At 44.2% G+C, this 20002-nt stretch overlaps 1 protein-coding gene across 2 annotated transcripts in view; it reads left to right on the top strand.

The window, feature by feature from the left end:
* RFX4 (regulatory factor X4) overlaps nt 1–20002 on the top strand; it is a 163760-nt gene that overhangs the window by 141763 nt on the left and 1995 nt on the right. For both annotated transcript variants that reach the window (XM_037846577.1, XM_037846576.1), the window contains exons 16-17: nt 9839–10001; nt 11761–11899. In XM_037846577.1, coding sequence (XP_037702505.1) covers nt 9839–10001; nt 11761–11899 — 302 coding nt within the window. The remainder of the gene's footprint in view (nt 1–9838; nt 10002–11760; nt 11900–20002) is intronic.

Genomic DNA, 20002 nt, shown 5'->3' with positions numbered 1-20002 from the left:
AGCTGGGAAGGCACATGGCTGGCATCTGCTCTAAAGTTCTGGTTTCAAAATGGCTTTCTACCAGGACGTTCCTCTCTAGGCTGCAGTTCCTCAAAAATGTCACTCTTAGTTGCACTTGGGGTATTTGTCCTCTCTTAGCTTCTCTGGAGCAAGAGTCTGCTTTCAATGGCCATCTTCAAACTGTCTCTCATCTGCAGCTCCTGTGCTTTGTTCAAAGTGTCCCTCTTGGCTGTAGCTCCTCTTCAAAATGTCACTCTCATCTGCACTGAGTTCCCTCTGCCCCTCAGCTCATTTATATGGCTCCACTGATCAAGGCCCACCCTGAATGGGTGGGGCCACACCTCCATGGAAACATCTCATCAGAGTTATCACCTACGGTTGGGTGGGGCACATTTCCATGCAAACAACCTAATCCAAACATTCCAACTTAATCCCCACTAATATGTCTGCCCCACAAGATTGCATCAAAGAATATGGCTTTTTCTGGGGAGACATAATATATTCAAACCAGCACAACTTCTGAGTCCTAAGTTTGTTCTAATACAAATCCTGACTGATCCGTGCCTTTCTATCCTCACTCCTGACATCTGGTTCAGGCCTTCCCTCCCTCCCACAGACATCTGCAGTGGCTCTCAAGCTGGTTACTTGCCTCCGGACACTTGTCTATCTACTTCCATGCTGTTTTCTTGCAGCTCGTGCCTCCTTGAAGTCTGGGGCCAAAGAACCCCACTGCTTGACACAAAAGCCTTAAAGTGCTGTAGTTCCCCAAATAATTTCTCACCCTCCTCCACCTGCCTGGTCTGTCTTCCTCCCACCTCTGCCTGACAAAATCCTACTAATTTTTGATATATCCCTCAACCTCTAGATCAGAATCTCCCTCCAGATGCTCACAGCATGGGCTTAGATATATCTTAGTCCTACTTAGGAGAGAACTGTTTTCAGAATAGACAGGGAACTAAATTATATATTTTGGGGGACCAAATAAATTGGGGAGATCACTTCATTCAGGATGTTGTCTTTTATTCATTCATTCACTCACATATCCATACATTGATCCATCTATTATCCAAAACTTATTTCTCAAGTGGCTTCTGTGTTAAATACTTCCAGATAGCTAGTGATAAAATGGTGAATAAAATAATCATGATCCCTGCCCCCTGGGAATTTATTGTTGAGAGTTTAGGATTCTGATGAGCAGACAGTGACATAGTGGGAGAAGGGCCAGGGTGTGCACAAAGGGGGGTGGGCCCCCCAACCTGTATTTGGAGGGTCGGGGAAGGCAAAGAATGGGAGCACAGGTATCCCGGGCTGAGAGACTAACTAATAGAAAGGCCTGGGGGCAAGAGAGAGTATGCCATTTTAAGGGGCTTTGGAGTATATATTCCAGAAGTTTTTTAATTTCTTCCTTCCCAAAAGTTTCCTGCCTCCAGAACCAGACCTACTAGGAGAGGGAATGAGCAAATGCTTAAGAGCCTGCCCTCTTTGTACTTTTCCAGGAGTGGAAACTTGCCAACAAAGTTGGTGGCCCTTTGTCAGGGGCTGCTACCACAACAGGATTCTTTGTAATATTGAAAAGTAGGGTTGTCAGTCAGTGACATTAGATGGAGCTTTGCGTTCCACAGTGGACACACAGCTGGAGCGTCCTCCTCTTCTGTAGAAACGCAGATGTGAAGCTCTCCAGATTTGTTTTCATGGATGCCCCTCAAATCATGTTCTTGTTTTCTACTTTGAGGAGGAAGAAAGCGATCAGATCCCACCCTCCCACCCCCCATTTTCTCTCTGTAGAGAGTCATAGTTGCTGCTTAGAAGGCTGGGGAAGAGGGGTTCTAGAGATAAGAACTACTTTGTTCACTGGAAATAAAAAGGGAAGAGAACTGAGGCACTGCTCACAGCTCTTCAGCTGCCCAGGAGTTTGTCCAAGATTGGAATTATGGGGCAATCATCCCTAAGTCCCCTGCCTCTCTGGAACTCCGGCAGGCATGGCGGCCAGGGGGCATTTTCCTAAATAACTCTGGCCACATGCCCCACCACCACCACCCCGGGAGACACACTCAAGTTAGCTAGTGGTGACATCCTTGCTTCTAAAATAAACAGGGAAGTTTTTCAGGTAAATGCATCTCTGAGTTATGAAGCTGAAACAATTGGAGTGAAACTTTTCTTGCATTGTGGCAACCTAGCAAACAAGGAGCTAAGGAACTAAGAGGATTGGAAGAGTGTGAAGGAAAGGTGTCTAAGAGCTCTTCATAATTTGTATCTAGTTTGTGAGTCTGCCTGGCTTTCTTCATAGCAATTTGGAGACCTTTAGGTATGGTAGGTGTGATGGTCGAGGCCACAGGAATATCATAAATGTGTTCAGAGATTTCTGTGCAATGTGTTAAGAGTCATAAAAGTAGCTTCTTAGAAATGCAAATATGAAACAGGTTCTCTTCAGATGATTGTAACCTTTGAAGATTTTGGCACATTCCAATTTTGTTCTCAGTTATCTCTGGGGGGCATTTAAGATGTCATTCTATATAAAACTATGTGTAAATTTTTTCTTAAGTATTACTTTTGAAATACTCCATTGCTAAATTAGACTGGTTCTTAGCATGTAATGTGGGTCATAGTCTTGGAAGAAACAAAAACATAGCTTCCTAATAACCTATATGGTTTTACAGACATATTGTATTATAAAGTACAAATTACTTATTCACGACATACACCTAAAATTAGGAAATCTCTTATAGTAGGCTGGTTAAATTTGGGGATTTGTGCAGTTTTTCAAAGAACAATATTATAAATTGGGAAACAATTGTAAATCTTATTAAAATGCATTTCATATGTTTCTTTTTTAAAAGAAAAGTTAACTCAGCATATGGTTTACATGCCCAGTTAATTTTTATTTCTATTTTTAAATTATTGCTTGATTTATATCCCATCTACTTTACAAAAAGTATCTGAAGTGGTTTATAATAAAAATAACAAAACCGAATTTTTAAAAAGGACCTAAATCAGAAAGCAAGACATTTTTAGAAAAAGGATGTGGGGAAATAAAAATACATAGCTCTTGGATTAGATAGTTTATTAAATGAAATTTGACATGATCTAGTATTTTATTGGGTTTCTAGCATACCCTGAATATCATTGGTCAGATGATGTACGTATTAGCAAGTTCGACTTGAGGAGAGTCAAAGTCAAATAGTACCTGTGACTTTTCAACAAATCAGTGCCTCATGCTGGATGGCCACGTTTCCATTTTTCAGCTTTGAAAAAGAGAACAAATATTATATCTGCTGGGTGAGCACAAAGTGAAAATTAATTCACTGCTTATAACCTTTTAGAATTCTTTGATACAAAAGCTAGTGAATATGAGGTAGTGTAGATAATAAGCTGCGATTCATTAGGAAACAGCCACTCTGTTTATCCATATTTATTTCTAGTTGTATGTCCATGCCTATCCATATTTCTAGATATATTTTCCTAAGACTTTATTAATTGTTTAACAAAAGAAAAAGAAAGGGAAAGAAAGGGAATATTGGGTAATTAAAATCGAACCTAGTAGATAGCCAATTTTGGTTGGGTTTATTAAAGTCTATGTATTGCCATGATTAGAGTCTGTTTAAAGGATTCCATTTCAACAGGCTTCTACAAGGTAAAATCTAGCCCCTTTATCCAGTTTTTCCCCGAAACTCAGCAAAGTTCAGGAACCTTAACTTCCTTTAAGGAAAGCTAGCTCTTTTCCGCCCCAGGAGCATGGCAGGTGGTGCCAATCTGACAGCCATTTTAGCATGACTTTGGGCTGCAATTCTTTAGTGTCATCTAAAGAGAGATGTTTAGTTCCCGCTCTGTCCTGGTCAGCCACTGATGGGTTCTGAGACCTCATTTATGATACCATTTTAAGTATTCCCTCCTTCAGCAATGACAATGAAAGTTAACTATTAAACTCATGTTTTCAGCTTCCCCCCATGTGTTCCCTGTAACACAAAACCAGCCAATTAAATCATTGAGATGCTGGGATGCCTAATGAAATAAAGGGAAACTCCTCATAAATGGCCCTAACTGTAGAACATCTGGCCTGCCCAGCTGCATTTTCTCCACATTGGTTGAGGATGTAACAAAGATAACTGGCCCCTAGTCTTTCCAAATAACAAAAGCCCAGTTATTCCGAAGGCAGCTCAACTGAGTGGACTATGGTAGACACTGCAGCCCTGCCGCAGAGGCCGCAGTGACTTATTTATAGAACCTCAGAGTTGTCACCACCCATGAATCCCGCCTCCTCCCATTCCTGCTGCTTCCTTTTCTTTAAAGGAATGGAATTAGGAAATATAAGCTGGGATCGAAAATTAATGTTTAACCCCCTCTTTGACTTTATACCATCAGGGGCTTGGCTTGGTGTTGGGACCTTGGATTTGCCTCATTTGTTCATTTTTTCAACAAATAAGTATCCCATGTCTAATCAGTGCCGTGCCTGAAGTGAAAAAAATAGACATAGCCATTGCCCTCGTGCACTTACATTCTGGTCTGTAAGAGGCAATGCAGAAGTCAACCACTCGGTAAATATCTCATTGCAAATGGTCGTAAGTACTATGAGTGAAAAGAAATGTGTTATGAAAAAGTTGAAAATGGGGCCCTGCCTTAGATGGTGGTCAGAGAAGGCTTCTCTGTGGAGGTGACATTATCTGAGACCGGAAGTATATAAGGAGCAACGTTGGGTATGGGGAAAGATCATTCTAGGCAGTGGGGGATAGCATGTCCACAGGCCTTGGGGCAGAAAATTGCCTGGGAAAATCAGGACTGACTAGTACATAGGAAACAAGGGAGAGAGTGGCGTGAGGAGGCAGGGGTTAGGTCATGAATCAACATCTCTCTCTGGGAACTCTCTTTGCTGCCCCTGGTCAGTTATGTCAGTCAGACTTTGGCCATGGAACTATTGGTAAAGTGCAACTCAAACAGATGAAGTTTCCAACTTCAGCAGGTATTCTCCTCAAGCACAGCTATCTTGAGGGTAGATGATAGCCAATGGTGGGTGCTGGTGAGGGTGCACATATATGCATATGTGTATATAATTTTCTTTTTCTGTTTCAGTCTTGAAGGTTACAGGAAATGTTTGCTTAGTATCAAACACTCTCAAGCAACACTGCCCAAATAGAATTTTCTATGATGATGAAAATTTTCTTTCTCTAGGCAGTCCAAATAGGGAACACTAGCCACACATGGCTATTGTGCACGTGAATTGTGGCTCCCTTGACTAATGAACTGAGTTTTTAATTGTATTTAATTTTAATTGATTTTAATTTAAATAGCCACATGTAGCTAATGGCTACTGCCTAGGACAGGGCAGCTCTAGAATGTAGGCACATTTAAAGGAGCTTATTTATCAGGAAGGTACTAACAAAAGGCTTAGGTTGGCTCAAAACTTGAGCAACATCTATCATGACTCACAGAATTCTACTGGGGAAGAGGTTCAAATGATTTAGCCCAAGATCTGAAGGAAGGTTACGGCCAGGTAGCCTGGGAAGCAGTCTGAAATTTCACAAGTGTCTGCCAGAATCTCACAATCTCTGATTTTTTATGGTTCTTAACAGGCAGGAGGCAGTGTGTTATACAGTCTTGCTACTCAAAAGTGTGGCCCAGTATCATCAAGTTAGAAGCTTGCTAGAATTGCAGAATCACAGGTCCTACTCCCAGCCTATTGAATCAGCAATTCATCTGCGTTTTAACAAGATCCCCAGTGATCACGTTCTAGTGTGAGAGGCATTTTTGTTGCAGAAAGGCCTTGGAGTTGGGCAGATCTGAGTTCAAATCTCAATTCTGCCACTTACTTGAGGAAGTCATTTAACCTCTTGGGCCTTTTTCTTACCTGAAAAAGGAATCTACCTCAAAAGGTTGTCGTGAAGATTGGATGAGTCTATCTATAAGGACACTAGCACATGGGGTCTGTTTTATGTTGGATGATCAGTCATTCATACATTCAACAAATCATTATGTATTGTCCATTATATTCTAAGTACCCATCCTGTCTTGTGTTGAAAAACCCTTCCAAAAAAACTCAGGGAAGAAGAATGTTTTGTTGGGGATAGGAAGGGAAGAGTATATTGATCTCTAGCAGTTTCAATCCTGTAAGATGATCAACAACTGCCCCTTTAGAGGATTTGCAAAAAGCAGGGTCTTCCACTACTATCCTCAGGCCTTTAAATAAGAATGGGGGTATGGGGAGAGGGGAGAATAAGAGCAAATAGGGAAGGTTTGTTGTTGTTTTACCGACAAATAAAAAACATTGGCAGCATGTTAAAAATTAAGCAAAAACTGTCAACTGCGCAGTTTCTTTTATTAATTTCCTTAAAAAAGAAAAAAAAAAAAAAAAAAGCAGCAGCAGCAGTTCTCACAGGAGGTCTCACTGGTAGGAAAGGGAGTGCAAGTGGTGTTCTTTTCTGCTCCCGGGGCAAAAAGCGTTTCTCACCCAAGCCAGTAGGTGTTAATCTGCTTAAGCCTGCCTGAGTGGATCTGTTAGATTTCTGGCACATGGCCATTTAGGGGTTTTGTTTCACAGACCACAGGAGCCCATTTTTCCAAGAGTTCCACTAGCTTTTTGTTTGATAACGTCTATTCCTAACAGCATTTACTTCTTCAACAACAAATTCAATGGAACAAAAATTTACTGAACACCTACTATTTGGTGGACCCTCTGTTGGGGATACAGAGATGAATGAGCTCACAAAAAAGTAACTGCTGCTGCAGTTCCTCAGGTGATCGCTATTATCACTGCGTGTTCTTACTGCTTGGAAAAAAAAAATCCTTTGGCTTCCTTGGCTGCTGTTTTAAATATCCACTGACCTCTCTGTGCTCTCCTGAGGTCCTGGGGGCTTGAAGGGTTAATTACTTGCTTGCTGTGGCTGTACTTCATTGTTCTCCCAAACTTCCCATCCCCACCCTCCCATTTCCAATTGTAAAATTTGTTTAATGTATTTTAATAATGTTTTTCTTTCTACAGAAGCAACACATTCATTACAGAAAAATACAGATAAATGAAGACAAATGAAAAAAAAAAAAAAAAATCCTTAATCCCACCACCCAGAGATAACCTGTTTTAATAGAAAGGGTGTTTTTAAATTACCTAAGTAATATATTTTTTTATCTGAAGTTCGGAAATCAGCGGGGGGCAATTGCATCATCCAGTCATCAGGGACATGATCATTTGGGGGTGCTTTCCCTTCCAGTCTGCCTGTGGTTATTCTAAATGACTCCTAAAATGTGGCTTGCTAAAATCCTTCTAAGCTTTTTTTGGGAAGAATATGGCCTCATTGTGCAGAGCAGGAAGGGGTACTTTTAGCCATGCTGGTGATTAAGAATGCTAGGGATTTTATAGGAAAAAAAAGTATAGAAGCTTGCTGTAATTACCTAAACTACTGTTGCTATTCAAACTTTTCATCCCTAGTAATGGAAGCAGACCAAAGAAATTCATCTTTCTTCCTTGGGGTCTGAAATGGGAAATTCAGAAATTTCGACTTTAAGTCTGATATATGAATACCTGGATTCATAATGAAGAGGGCTTGAATGTCACTAAGAGCCTCATGTGTTAATCCCTACAACAGTCCTACAAGACATTTTACAGATGATGAAACAAAGGCTCAGAAACTGCTAAGAGGTTTGCCCAAGTCGTTAGAGGCAGTAGGTGGCGAACCAGGACCTAGAGCAAAAAGATGTTATGGCAGAGAGTGGAGAGTGTGTGGCAGACTGGGTTCAGGACCCCCCTGGGTCGCTTGCTCCCGGTGGGACCTGGGACAAGTTATTTAACATCCTCAGCGTCCCTGCACTAGACTTTTGTGTGATGCCACTGGCCTGCAATTAGTGTTGGCATCATGAACAGCTTAAGAATCAAGTCACGGAGCCCACTGGGAGATGCCGTTGGGGATACTGCTGCAGAGCCCACAGCCGCTGCTTAACGAGGGTGTCTGAAAGAAACTCCTGCTTAACCTAATTCCAAGGACAGTACATTCTTGAGCAATTTGCTTGCTATCTTATGGCTCCTAACTAGTCGGGTTTCCCAGGAGCATTGGCTCCTGGAAAACTCAGGGCCAGGTTTCAGGCCCCCCCATAGGAAGAACTGGGTCCTTTAGAGTTGGTATGTTTTCACCTCATTCCCGATTCCACCTTTTACCTCCACTTTTCTACTTTCACTCCCTCATTCATATTATCTTCTTGAGTCTTCTGTATTCCTATAAACTCCCTTAAATTCTTCCAGATTTAACCCTGTGGTTCCTCATCTATAAACTGGGGATAATGTTTCTCTTAAGGGTGTCTGTAAAGCTAAACTTAGCAGTGTCTGGCCTATAGTACATGCTCAACAGATGGCGTCTCCTTTGACGCTACTGGAACAAAGTTTTGTCACTTCATAAAAAAAGAAGGACATTATATTCCAAAAAGTTCTTCAGTTTACAAAAGGATTCACAACAGTGTTCTTTTAATCATAAATCAATGTACTTAAAATAGGACTCCATTTCCACATAATGTCAAAAGTGCTCCGTTCTGAGTCACATAACTAGCACAGGGCTCATCCACCACGTCTTTGCTTCCTCCTGCTACTCCATGTCAGTGCAGCCACTTTTGTGTGCTGTTTGCTGCAAAATCCTTGGTTGGAATGGACCGAATTTTAAAAATGAAATCCTTTCCTTTATCTTTCCAGAAGAATTTCAAGATAAAAATGTTCTGCTGCAAAAATACCAAATTGGAAGACTAAGTTCTCTCTTTGATTTCACCTTAAAAGTGGCTTCCTTTACCCAATGCTTCACTTTCCTCTGTTCCTAAAAGGGGTGTTGAATCATGTTCCCTCCCCCTTGGAAAACAGGTTTAATATGGGCTTAACTATGCTCATTATATTTACATGTTTAAAAATAAATCAGATGAATTTATTATTGCTGTAGTGGTTTCTGAAATTGCTGGGGTTTTCCCCTAAACTTCTCATAAAATTCTAAGCATCTTGAGGACTTCTAATTTTGTTGGGTTTCCCCCCACCCCAGTCCCTAGCATTTGCAAGGTATCCAATTAAAAAGTAAATAAATAGAATTAATAGTATGTATGGAATAAGGTCACCACCAGGTCACTGTCTGATAATCTTCAAAAAAACCTGGGCAGGCAGAGCTCAATAATCTACTTAAATTTGCTTAAAGCAATTTGTTGGATCCTTAACACCTGTTGAGTGTTGTGAAGTTATTTTACCACCCCTGGTAAGGGCTAGGTTGCCCCAACTCATTATTTTGTCCTCCCTCCCTCTCTCCCTTTCTGTCTCTTTCCTTTTCCCTTTTTTCCTTCTAAAAAATATTTACTGAGAGCCTTTTGACTGTCAGGATCTGTGTGAAGCACTGGGGAATCCACTGGTGGGTAAAACAAACGAGGCCCCTACCCTCTGGAAGCTTACAGGCTGGCAGGGGATAGGCTTTCATCCGATGATCACACTCACTAACGGGCACAGGCTTACAGATTGCAGCAGGTGCCACAAAGGCCTACAGTGTGGTGAAATCTGACCTAGTCTGGAGTTAGGGGGCACCTTCTCTGGATTGAGATATGAAGAATGAGTGAGTACTAAGGGAAGAGTGAATGTTCTAGGCAGCAGAAAGCACGTGCAAGGGTTCTGTGGTGTTGGGAATCGTGGAAGCCTAGAAAACTGGAAGGATATTGTGGCTGGATCAGATAGGATGAAGGTGGGGTTGCATGAAGTCAGCAGGGCCAGAGAAAGACATAGGCCTGTACAGACGTTGGCCTTCAGCTTAAGAGCGATGGAAAGCCATTAAAGTGTCCTGAGAAAGAATCAGGGGTCCAAGAACTGTGTTGGTGACTCATGCATCTTAATTTGTCTCTGTAGGAGCAATGCAGTCATACACATGGTCCCTGACGTACACCGTGACTACAGCTGCTGGGTCCCCGGCTGAAAGCTCCCAACAACTGCCCTGTATGAGGGGTACTCACGTGCCGTCTTCCTCCGTCACCCACAGGATACCAGTTTATCCCCACAGAGAGGAGCATGGGTAGGTCATGTTGCAGGGATGCTGCCCTACTTTTAAATTCAATTTTAAGGAGCAGGGTTTACTTAGCAGTTGTTTTCTTGAAGGACAGGAAGAGGGCTAGCCTTTGTGGAGTTTCCACGGTGTTCTCAGCACTGTACAGTGCATCACCATCCCATGCAATCCCCACGACGGCCAGGTGAGGTTGGTAGCAGTGACCCCATTTTACTGATGAGAACATTGAGGCCTGGTTGATTGACTTAAATAGCCTGACGTCACACAGCTGATAATGGGAGGTGGGGGTGGAAGCAGAGGTGGGGGGAGGCCCAGACTAAACTGAATGTCTGATTCCAAAGCCTGTGGTCTTTGCTCCTTCCTCCTTTAAAGCCTCAACTAAAAACTCCCTTTTACTGGTTCCCTCAGGCGGCTGTTTGTACATTTTGTAGCCTTGTAAAGCAGCAGGTCCCGGTGTTTTATGAGTCTGGTTAGAGCAGGGGTCCCAGCCTGAGGGCTGCAAGTGATTCCTGGGGTTCAGGAAATCCCTCTGGGTTTTGCCAGAATATGTTGTTCACATCTATGAAGTGATGTTGCTGTGACGAATAAACTACAGAGCCATTCAGAAGTACTACCTGTGTCATTGCAGCTTTTTACCATTATGCACTGACTACCAAAAGGTGCTAAACTTGTGATGTCTAATGTGTGGTGGTTAGAAAAATGCTTTGGATGTTAACCAGGACCCTTCTTCTCCAGAAGGTGAAGCTTGGCCGTGTGGGTACAGGGGGCCTCACCTGTGCCACTTATGGGCCTGCTCCCCAAAGGGGGACGGGGTGGGCGGGGCGGGACTCTCGGGCCCTTGCACACGGGGCCCAGCATAACGCAGGGCCCGCGGCGTGGCACCAGCCTGAAGCAGGACGCATCTAGAGGGATTTCCAGGATCTCAGGTGCTCCCAGCAATCTACAGGGCAGCCAGTATTTCCTCAGGGACACTTTGGAATACTTTTCCACACATTTAGAATGGATTTTGAAAATTGATTCAGAGAACTTTCTGATTCTGCAAGAATGGCAGGATAGACACCCATGTGGTCATATGTCAGCATTTTTGCTGAAAGATGTTATTAAGAACAGTGATAATATCATATCTTGTGAACACTTGGGATTTTACATTTTATCAAGTGTCTTCCCACCTGTGAATAAGCATGTGCAGCATTTCTACAGATGTCAGACACCAGGTTGTGAGAAGCCTGAGGTCACACAGGTAGAAAGTGGTGGAGCCGGGATGAGAACTGGAATCTTCTGAAGCCCGGTTGACCACGACCTGGCGGTTCCTTCTAGGAGCGAGCTTAGAGAAACACACTATCCTCCCCTGTGAGGGCGGAGCAGACGCCTGCATAATACAAAAACATAAATCCCAAAGTAATTTCTTCTTTTTTTTCTTATTGGACTTCGGGATATAATATGAGGCTTGTTAGCACAACAAGAGGCGAAGTTTCCATCACTAATTATGTTTGCCGCAGGGCTAGCGTCTTCTTTCACTCCCTGAGCGACTGCTGGGTAGAGAGGGAGGTGTGCTCAGGGAGTGCTGAGGGGAAAAGGAAGATCAACTTGGGATTTTAAACTTACCACAACAGAGCCACAGAGTGTAGATGGCAAGAGTCAAAGTAGATGGGGTTTAAAAAAGAAGAAAAATGAACAGAGAATAAATGAGGTTGATTTTTAAAGATGTCAAACTGGCTTGTTCTCCCTGCTATTACTCACAATATTCAATGTGCTTAATGCATTTCAGATACACAGGAAGCTATAACTACGGGAGCTATGGCAACCAGCATCCTCACCCAATGCAGAGCCAGTACCCGGCCCTCCCTCACGACGCAGCTATCTCGGGACCACTCCATTACTCCCCTTACCACAGGAGCTCTGCTCAGGTGAGTTGGTGGTCCTGCCTGCTCCCGCAGGACTTGGTATGCTTGGTGCCAAGTCCAGGCAATTTAACACGATTAATAAGCCCCTTCTGTGTATGTGTGTGCAGCCAGTGTGTCACCAGGGTAAGGAAGATCTGTTCATCGGTGTTCCTCCTACCCTCTGGGGGCTGGCCCACAGTAGGTGCTCAAGAGGCGTACATGCTCACTTCTTCTTGGGCACCTGTGTGCTAAACAGTTCTCTGTTAGTTCCCTCCTATGTTAGTTCGCCTCCCTAATCCCAGGATCCAGTCAGTCATGGTAGCTCTTTTTGGGGCAGCTACCCTCAGAATGGACCTTATTTCTGTCCCCTTTCCCATCACCATCCTCCTGGTCAGACCATCATCAGGTCCTGTCAGGACTATCATCAGGTGCCATTCTGTTGGGTTCCCTAGCCTTCCATCCTGCACACATGAACTTACCAGAAGAATCCTTTATCAAATCACTCTTAGGCCTTATATCTCCTTTGGCTCCTCACTGTCTAACAAATCATGTGGATACCCTGTGGCCTGAGGCGAATGGATATTGTAGTTGCACCTGTCATATCAGTGTTGGGCATTCTATTTGTTGCACTTTCCTGTGCCTTAGCCCCCAAACATAACTGGTCACCAATTCCATTCCTTTCTATTTCCTAAATGTCTCTTGACCCCTCACTGTCCTTGCCTCAGCTTTTTTTTTTTTTTTGCCTTTATCATTTCTAACCTGGATGGTAACAAAAGCCTTCCAGTTGGTCTCCATTTCTCCAAACTTGCCCCATGTCTGGTCCATCCCTGTACTGCAGCTGGAGGAATCGTTGGGAGTAAACTGACTCTGGCCATGCCACTCTTCCTCATCAGCTCCCACAGCTTTCAGGGCCAAGTTCAGTTCTTAGCATGTCTCTCAAGGCTTGTGACCATCTGGCTTCTGCCCACCTTTCTGGCCTGCCCCCCTTTTTGCCCCACCCATTCTAACCCATGTGCAGTTCCCCTGCACGTGCCCAGTTCCACCAAGTCTTTGCAGGTGTTGTTCCCTGCAAATGGCTGGGATTCTCTTACTCAGCCTCTTTTGTCTTGTCATACAGGACAAGCATTCACCTTCTCCGCAGCATTTCCTTACACTACCTCCTTCCTTCTCAAGGACTTATTAGGTGCCACTCCTCTGTACTCACATGGTGCCTGGGCTGTCCTCTCATACCCTGTTAACATCACTGACTCTCGTGCCTGGCTCCTGCAGGAGTCTGCAGGCCCCCTGAAGGCCAAGACTAAGTCTATGTCCCCAGGTCACAGGACATGGCTCCTATCAAAAAGGACAGCTAAGTTTTAATGAACACTTTCCAAGTGCCAGGCTCTGAGCTGAGCATTTTATATATCCTCACAATAGCTTTCTAGAAGAAGAAGCTTGGCTCATAGGGCTTAAGTAACTTTCCTGAGAATTTGAACCAAGATAGTGTGACCCATAGTCTAGGCTCTTAAGCACCATCCACTGCCACCTCTCATACAGAGGCGTTTAGTAAGAGTTTATTGGACAGATGAGTAAATGGGAGGAGGGGCCCACCTAATAACAGTGTGGTACACCAGGCACACTTACTCCATTCTGCAGGTATGGGAGCCATGGAAGGTTTTTGAGCCATGGAATGGCAAGATCAAAGCTTTGCTTGAGAAAGAGAGCTCTTAGAGCACCCATAGGATGAATTAGAAAGAGGGACTGCTAGAGGCAGGAAGCTCTGCTACCAAGCCCTTGTAGGAGTCAAGGAAAGAGATGACAGGACTTAAGGCAGGCTGGAGGCCTCAGTGACATCAGCTGTCAGTGCTCACCCTTGCCTCCAAGGGAGGGCACCAAGGAGAATGTATCCACAATACACAAGCATTTGGGGCAAACAGGCCTCTGTTTTGATATCCGTCTGCAGTACCGAGGGGAGCCCTGGTTTAATCCCCAGACAAGCCAAGAAGTTGATTCCACTAAATCATCACCTGGGGCATTCATTAGAGGTTTCCAACTGCGTCACACAGAGATGCCAGCTCCTTAGGTACTGCTTCTCTTGGGAGCAGAGTCTGTGCTCCTCGCTGTCATCCACTAAATGACTTAGAACTACTGCCACTGACTGGGACACAGCACAGTCTACACAGCTGATTCAGTCACTCATTCACTCATCAAGTTAGTGCTGGATGCCTACTATGTGGCAAACACTGCTCTAGCCTCCAGGAATACAGTGAAGAATGAGACAGCACACCTGCTTTTGGGGAGCTTATACTCCCATGGGAGCCAGTATTCTAGCAAGCTCAAGCTAGGGTGGTGACATCAAAGCCACCTCTCCCTGCATTTATCTTCCCCGTTTCTTCACCCCCTCACCCTTCTTCATGAATTTCCAGAAGCTGATTTTTCCAGGGTGATATGTTTTAAGCCACTGCCATATGAGGCAAAGGTTTCCAAAAGCCCTATATATAATCCCTGGTGATCAAAGATAGGTCTGCTGCATCAGTTCCCAACTGAAAAACTCTCATTTTTAGCTGGTCTTAATAAAAAGGGCCAAGGCCTAAATGAAAGCCCATGGAAGAGCCCTTTGAATCTGGACTTGGCATAAGAGGTGACAAGGTTCTTAGCTGGCCTCTTCACCCCCAAGGCTTTTGGCTCTTGAACATGGCCCATTGACATCACCATCCCCTCAGCACCACACAAACTTTGCACTTTATGTTTATGCCTCAGTCTCCATTTGCAAAGAGGGGTAGGGAGAAAGAAGTTAATTATCACATCCCTCCGTGGGGAATCAGTGAGGTCAGTGCTCAAAATGTACCTCTGCTGGGAAAGGCACTGTCTAAAGACAAAGTATGCTTTGTTTCATAGTTCATTAACATTCATGCAACAAGCACTGTTCTAGGCACTTTCAAATACACGAACTCAATTGATTCTCATAACAACCTCATGAAGAAGGCACTTTTCTCCAGTTTTTAAAGATGAAGAAACAGTCTCAGACCCTAATTTGCCGCAGATCTAGCATCTAATGAGTAACAAAGCAGACTAACATGCAAGTTTCCCAACTCCAAACACCATTCCTTTGAATACTATACAAATGTGTGTTTTGGAAGATGAGAGATAAATAAGAAGTTACTGCTGCTATTCTCCGTAACTTTCAAGTTACCAAGGAGAAGAATTACACACCCAAGATACCTTATTTCTTTTCTTTATTGGTGTAGTACTTTGGTTTAAGGTTGAGAAACACATAGAGGGAAATCCACTGCAGGACTAATTAGGCTTAGCTTTCCAGGTCAGAAGTCAAGCTGTCCCCAAACCAGATACTGAATATAAACCTTCACTGTATCAGACTCACTGATGGAAAAGGCAGGAAAATCTCAATTATAGAATATAAAGAAATCCAATTGGTCATCAGCAAATAAATGCCTTCCAGGTTTGCCTTAAAGAACTGATATGATACATCTGTAAAGTACAGTAACTGGATGCATCCCAGCATTTTATGCTCAAAATAATGTTGTTTGTTTTCTGAAATAGAGTATGTGTGCACCCTTGTTTATACTACGTATTTACAAAACACATGCTTTCTTCCTCAATAATACAAAGGTAGACCTCTCAGCCCTGCTTGAATTCTCATACTTTCTGAATTAGTGAGTCCAGAAGAATGAGATTTCACAATGTAAGGTTTGAATTATTTCAGAAAAACACCCTTCTTGCAACTTTGCTCTACTTGTTCAAAGTAAGGGAACAAGGGGCGGTATCAGCTGTCCCTTCCCAGGTTCCCCATTCCTGTGTCCACCCGAAAGCAAACCAGACCAAACACCTGCTGCCAAAGACTTCTGAGACTCATTCAACACATGTTGTTGGAACCTCTATTTTATCAGCAGCCATGAAGCTATCCTGGGGTCCTGGCGTTCAAAAGCCATTTGATTACCCAGAAGCTGTATGGCTAGAAATAGATTTAGAGTGGACTAGAAGACAATAAACTCTTTCTTATTTCTCATCTATCTGGCCAAGGCCCAGCCTTGCTAGCCAAATACATAGTTCTCACAGAATCTTGAGCAGCCCAGCCTAGCCCAGGTCCAGTGAGTCCTCAATCTCAGAGACCTGGTGACTGCTACAAAGTTTGCTTAGGGTGCTCCACCTTGGGATAGCATCCCAGGCCCAAGGAAGTGAAAATCAGTCTGACAGAGTGGTGTAAGATCTCAAACTATAGAGCTGGACTTCCCAGGTTCAAACCCCAGCTCTGCTTCTGATTAGCTCTGTGCCTTGATTTCCTCACCTGAAAAATGAAATAATTATAGAACCTATTTCATAGGTTTGTGTGAGGGTCAAATGAGTTCATAAAGGTTGGAACAGGGCCTGGCTCATAGTTAATACTTTTTGTGTCTATTATTATTATCCTTTGTAACACCACAATTACAAGATTATCTTTGTGTAATTATATAATATCTGTTTCCCTCATTACACTAGCTCTGTGAAAGCAGGGACTAGGTCCCTTTTTTCTTGCCATTATATTCCCAAGACCTAGCACAGGGCTTGGCCCTTAGTGGGTACTCAGTAGATGCTTGTCAATGAAATGAATGGAAGAGTGAATTAAATAATAGATTGATGTCGTGGAAATAGCCACAGACGGAGAGTTAGGGAGCCTGTTCTCTAGTCCTTACTCTGGCACTGAGCAGATGTCAAGCCGGTCATTTCCCCTCTCTTGACCTCTGCTCCCTTGTCTGTAAAACGAGACGGTTGAACCCGATGGTATGTCACTAAGGCTCTTCCCATGGTTAATGCACTATGATCCTACTATGACTCCAAGAAGAAAAAGGAAGAATATTAGGAATAGCTAGTGCATATGCATACTGCATACCTACTCTGTGAGAGTTCTAAGTGTTTCCCATGTATTGACTCAATTAATCCTGACCCTAAAAGCTTCTGACAAAGACTTTTTGAGAGCCACTTCCTCTTCCAGAAGAGGCTGAGAGGAAGCCTGCCTGGGGGGTGAGTCTACCGACAGTACTTCGGGTGCGGTGAGAGCCGCCTTTCATAGGAAAACTGTTTGTTCTTCTGACTGGGCCACCTTTCACCCTTTGCTCAAGTAGCAGCCCATTTGCCAAGGGTCAAGAATAAAGGGCTCATTCTTCCCTCTCCATGTGTAGAAAAGTCAGTCTTTGGTTTGGGGAGTCGTTTCTCAGAATAGAACTTCCTAATATGGTTCCAAAGAGATGCAGAATCATTCACAGCTGAGATGGACTTAAGCCATAGCCATCTGACAGAACCTTTGACTACACACACACACACACACACACACACACACACACACATGTACACGTGCCCACAAACACTCCCCACACACCTCACTCGAGGGATGGGAACCGCTGACTTTCCTCCATTTTGACATCAGTAGCAACAGCGCATGATCTGACCCAGAAAATGGTGACTTCCTGTTACGGGCCCTCCACAAAAAGTGCCTTTATTCTGGGCAGAGATCTTTGGATCCCAGGGTTTTTGCCCAGCATGCTTAATGACCCGGCATGAAACCAGATGTGAAGTTTGAAAGGTGAGGCGGGTGCCATGGACCAGCTCGGCCACTCCCACCAGACTAAATAGATGCTTCATTGGTGGCGTTAAACACCAGGCCGAGGCCAGCAGGCACTTTAGCCAACCACTCTTTCAATGGTCTCTTCACCACGGGGGAAAACGAGTCACTGACTCATTTGCAATTAGCTGACCTAACAGGACAGAATTTTCCATTCCGGATTCTGTGGTAACAGAATTTTATTGTCACATTGGAGATATTTTGAGCCAGTCTCATTTCCAGGCAATTACTCTTTTGAGTCTGTGACACAACCCCTGGGCACAGCTGTGTTTAGGGTCCTTGACTAGGCACAAAAGCCACACTCTCTTGGATTTTGTGGGAAGGAGACAGCAAATTCATACTGTGACATTTTACCTACACAAGTCAAGGCAAGTGAGGACTCTGTCAGAACCAGCAAGGTGAGAGCAGGTCAGTATTCTAGGTTTTTGTGGTCTATAGGGGAGGAGGGAGCTTAATGACAGAAAAATTAAAGTTTAACGGGCTGGGTTTCCAAAAACGAGTATTCCTCTCCTGTATAATTCAGTAGTGGTGGATCATGCCTAGTTGGGGTAAGTGGGGAGAAAGTGTTACCCCAGGATGGGTTTTTATGTCGGCTCCTCTGTCGGCTCCTCCACTAACTTGCTGTGAGACTTTGGGCAGGGCACTTTCCCTTATGGGTTCCAGTTTTCTCATCTGTACAACACAGAGTTGGATTACATGATCCCTGAGCTTCTTTCTAGTGGTGACAACCCAATGTTCACTCACCAGGTGATTATTTAGCACCTTCTAGGTGCCAGGCACCATACCTAATGTTGAGAATACAGTGGTGAACATGCCAGTGCCCTACAAGAAGCTTATGGATAGACAGAAGCTAGCGGAAGGAGACAGCTCCCAAACAGGATGGTGTGATCCTGCCCTGAGATGCGGAGGGTGTCCAAGGAAAGTTTCTCAGAGGAGGTGACATTTGAGCTGAGACCTGGAGAAGCAGAAAAAAGGGAGGAATGTGAGGAAGTGGGGTTAGGGGTGGTGGGGAAGCATCCCAGGCAGAAGGAACAGGTAGGACAAAGTTGTCTGAGACGAGAACCAGCTCGCCAAGTCCTAAGACCAGCAAGGAGGCCTCTGTGCTGAGGAGAGCACAGTGAGGTAAGTGAGGGACCTTGTACCTGGAGACCCTTACTTGAGAGAATATCAGGGCAGTGAAACCAGTTTGGAAAACAGAGAAAACTTTTGTAATAACCAATATTTCTTAATTTAATCTGTTTAATACACCTGGAGTCTTGTTTTCTTGAGTAGGCCCAATCTTACTATGGTCTCCTCGGGATTTAAAGTGGGTTCTGGGATAGAATCCCACTTCTCAGACCTGAGGGTTGGCCATAGTTGCCACACCAAGAGCATCCTGTAGCTTCTCAGAATGCATAGCACAGTAGATACACTCAAGTGTTTCTGATCTGAATTAGGGATTATGAAAGCCTTGGTGTGCTCGTCCATGGTCTCCTTGGCAACAGCCCTTGGTGCCTTCTCCCTCGAGTTCCCAGACACTACCTATGCCCTTCTCCCTCCTTCCTAACTGTTCTTTTGACTTTGAAGTGACTGCACTTTGCTGTGCACAGCCTGCTGTCCTACCTAGGGGGAAAACTCTCAGTGCTGGAAGTTGGGTCCCTCTTTCCTGACCTATAAATAGCTAGTTCTCTTCTCCTGCCTCTCAGCCTACCCTCCAGCTCCCACTCAAAAAGCAGAGCGTTTCCCTTTGGCCACCTGACCGCAGGGAGCAGCCATTGTTGTCATAACCCTTCTCCCCGCTGTCTAGGCTTCAGCCTGTCTGTCTCACAGGAGGCAGCCTCCCACAGAATCCCTCGGGGCTCCACTCTCCAACTGTCAGGGAAGACAGATGGGGAGCAGAAGAATTCATCCACTCACACACTCTCTCTCCCCTACTCACTGCCCTCGCTGTCCTTGTTGATTGGTCCACTCCTTGTTGGCCTGGCCCTTAGCAGAGCAAGGAAATCTTTGTGTTGACTGGCCGGCAGACTAGGAGCCCAGAGCACCTCCCCTTCCTCCCCTCCCATGGTACTAGAGGGGCTTATTTGCATAGCTGTCTTGGTAACAGAAAAGAATGTAAAAGAAGCAGCACTTCAGAGGCGCGTCTCTTATTCCTAATCCTTTCTAGAACTGCTTTCTCTGTTCTTGTAACTACTAACACCTGTTGTTCTGACCTGCACAAAGGACCCCCCCACCTCCAGCCTCCTCTTAAATGGCTTACCTTGACTCCTTCCTCCACATTCATAGCAAGCCTAATAATTTAGCGTTTCCTACCTGTGTATCTTCCAGGACTTCAGAGTGAATTAAAAAGAAAGATGTTCTCTAAATGATAGGCACTAATAATAACCTTTGAAGCTGCTGACTTGCTTCCTCTTCAAAAGCCTGCTTTTAGGCTTCAGTTCATAATTGAATTCAACTGTAAAATGCTATTTTTAATAATGCCATTGTGTTTTATTTGGCAGTATTGTTCTCTTGGGTTGATGGAGTGGGGCCTATCACATCTCCATATCTCT

The sequence above is a fragment of the Choloepus didactylus genome, chromosome 8 (genome assembly GCF_015220235.1).
Source record: "Choloepus didactylus isolate mChoDid1 chromosome 8, mChoDid1.pri, whole genome shotgun sequence".
Lineage (NCBI taxonomy): Eukaryota > Metazoa > Chordata > Mammalia > Pilosa > Megalonychidae > Choloepus > Choloepus didactylus.
Note: the sequence above shows the minus strand (reverse complement) of the source record. Positions and strands in the feature narration are given on the sequence as shown.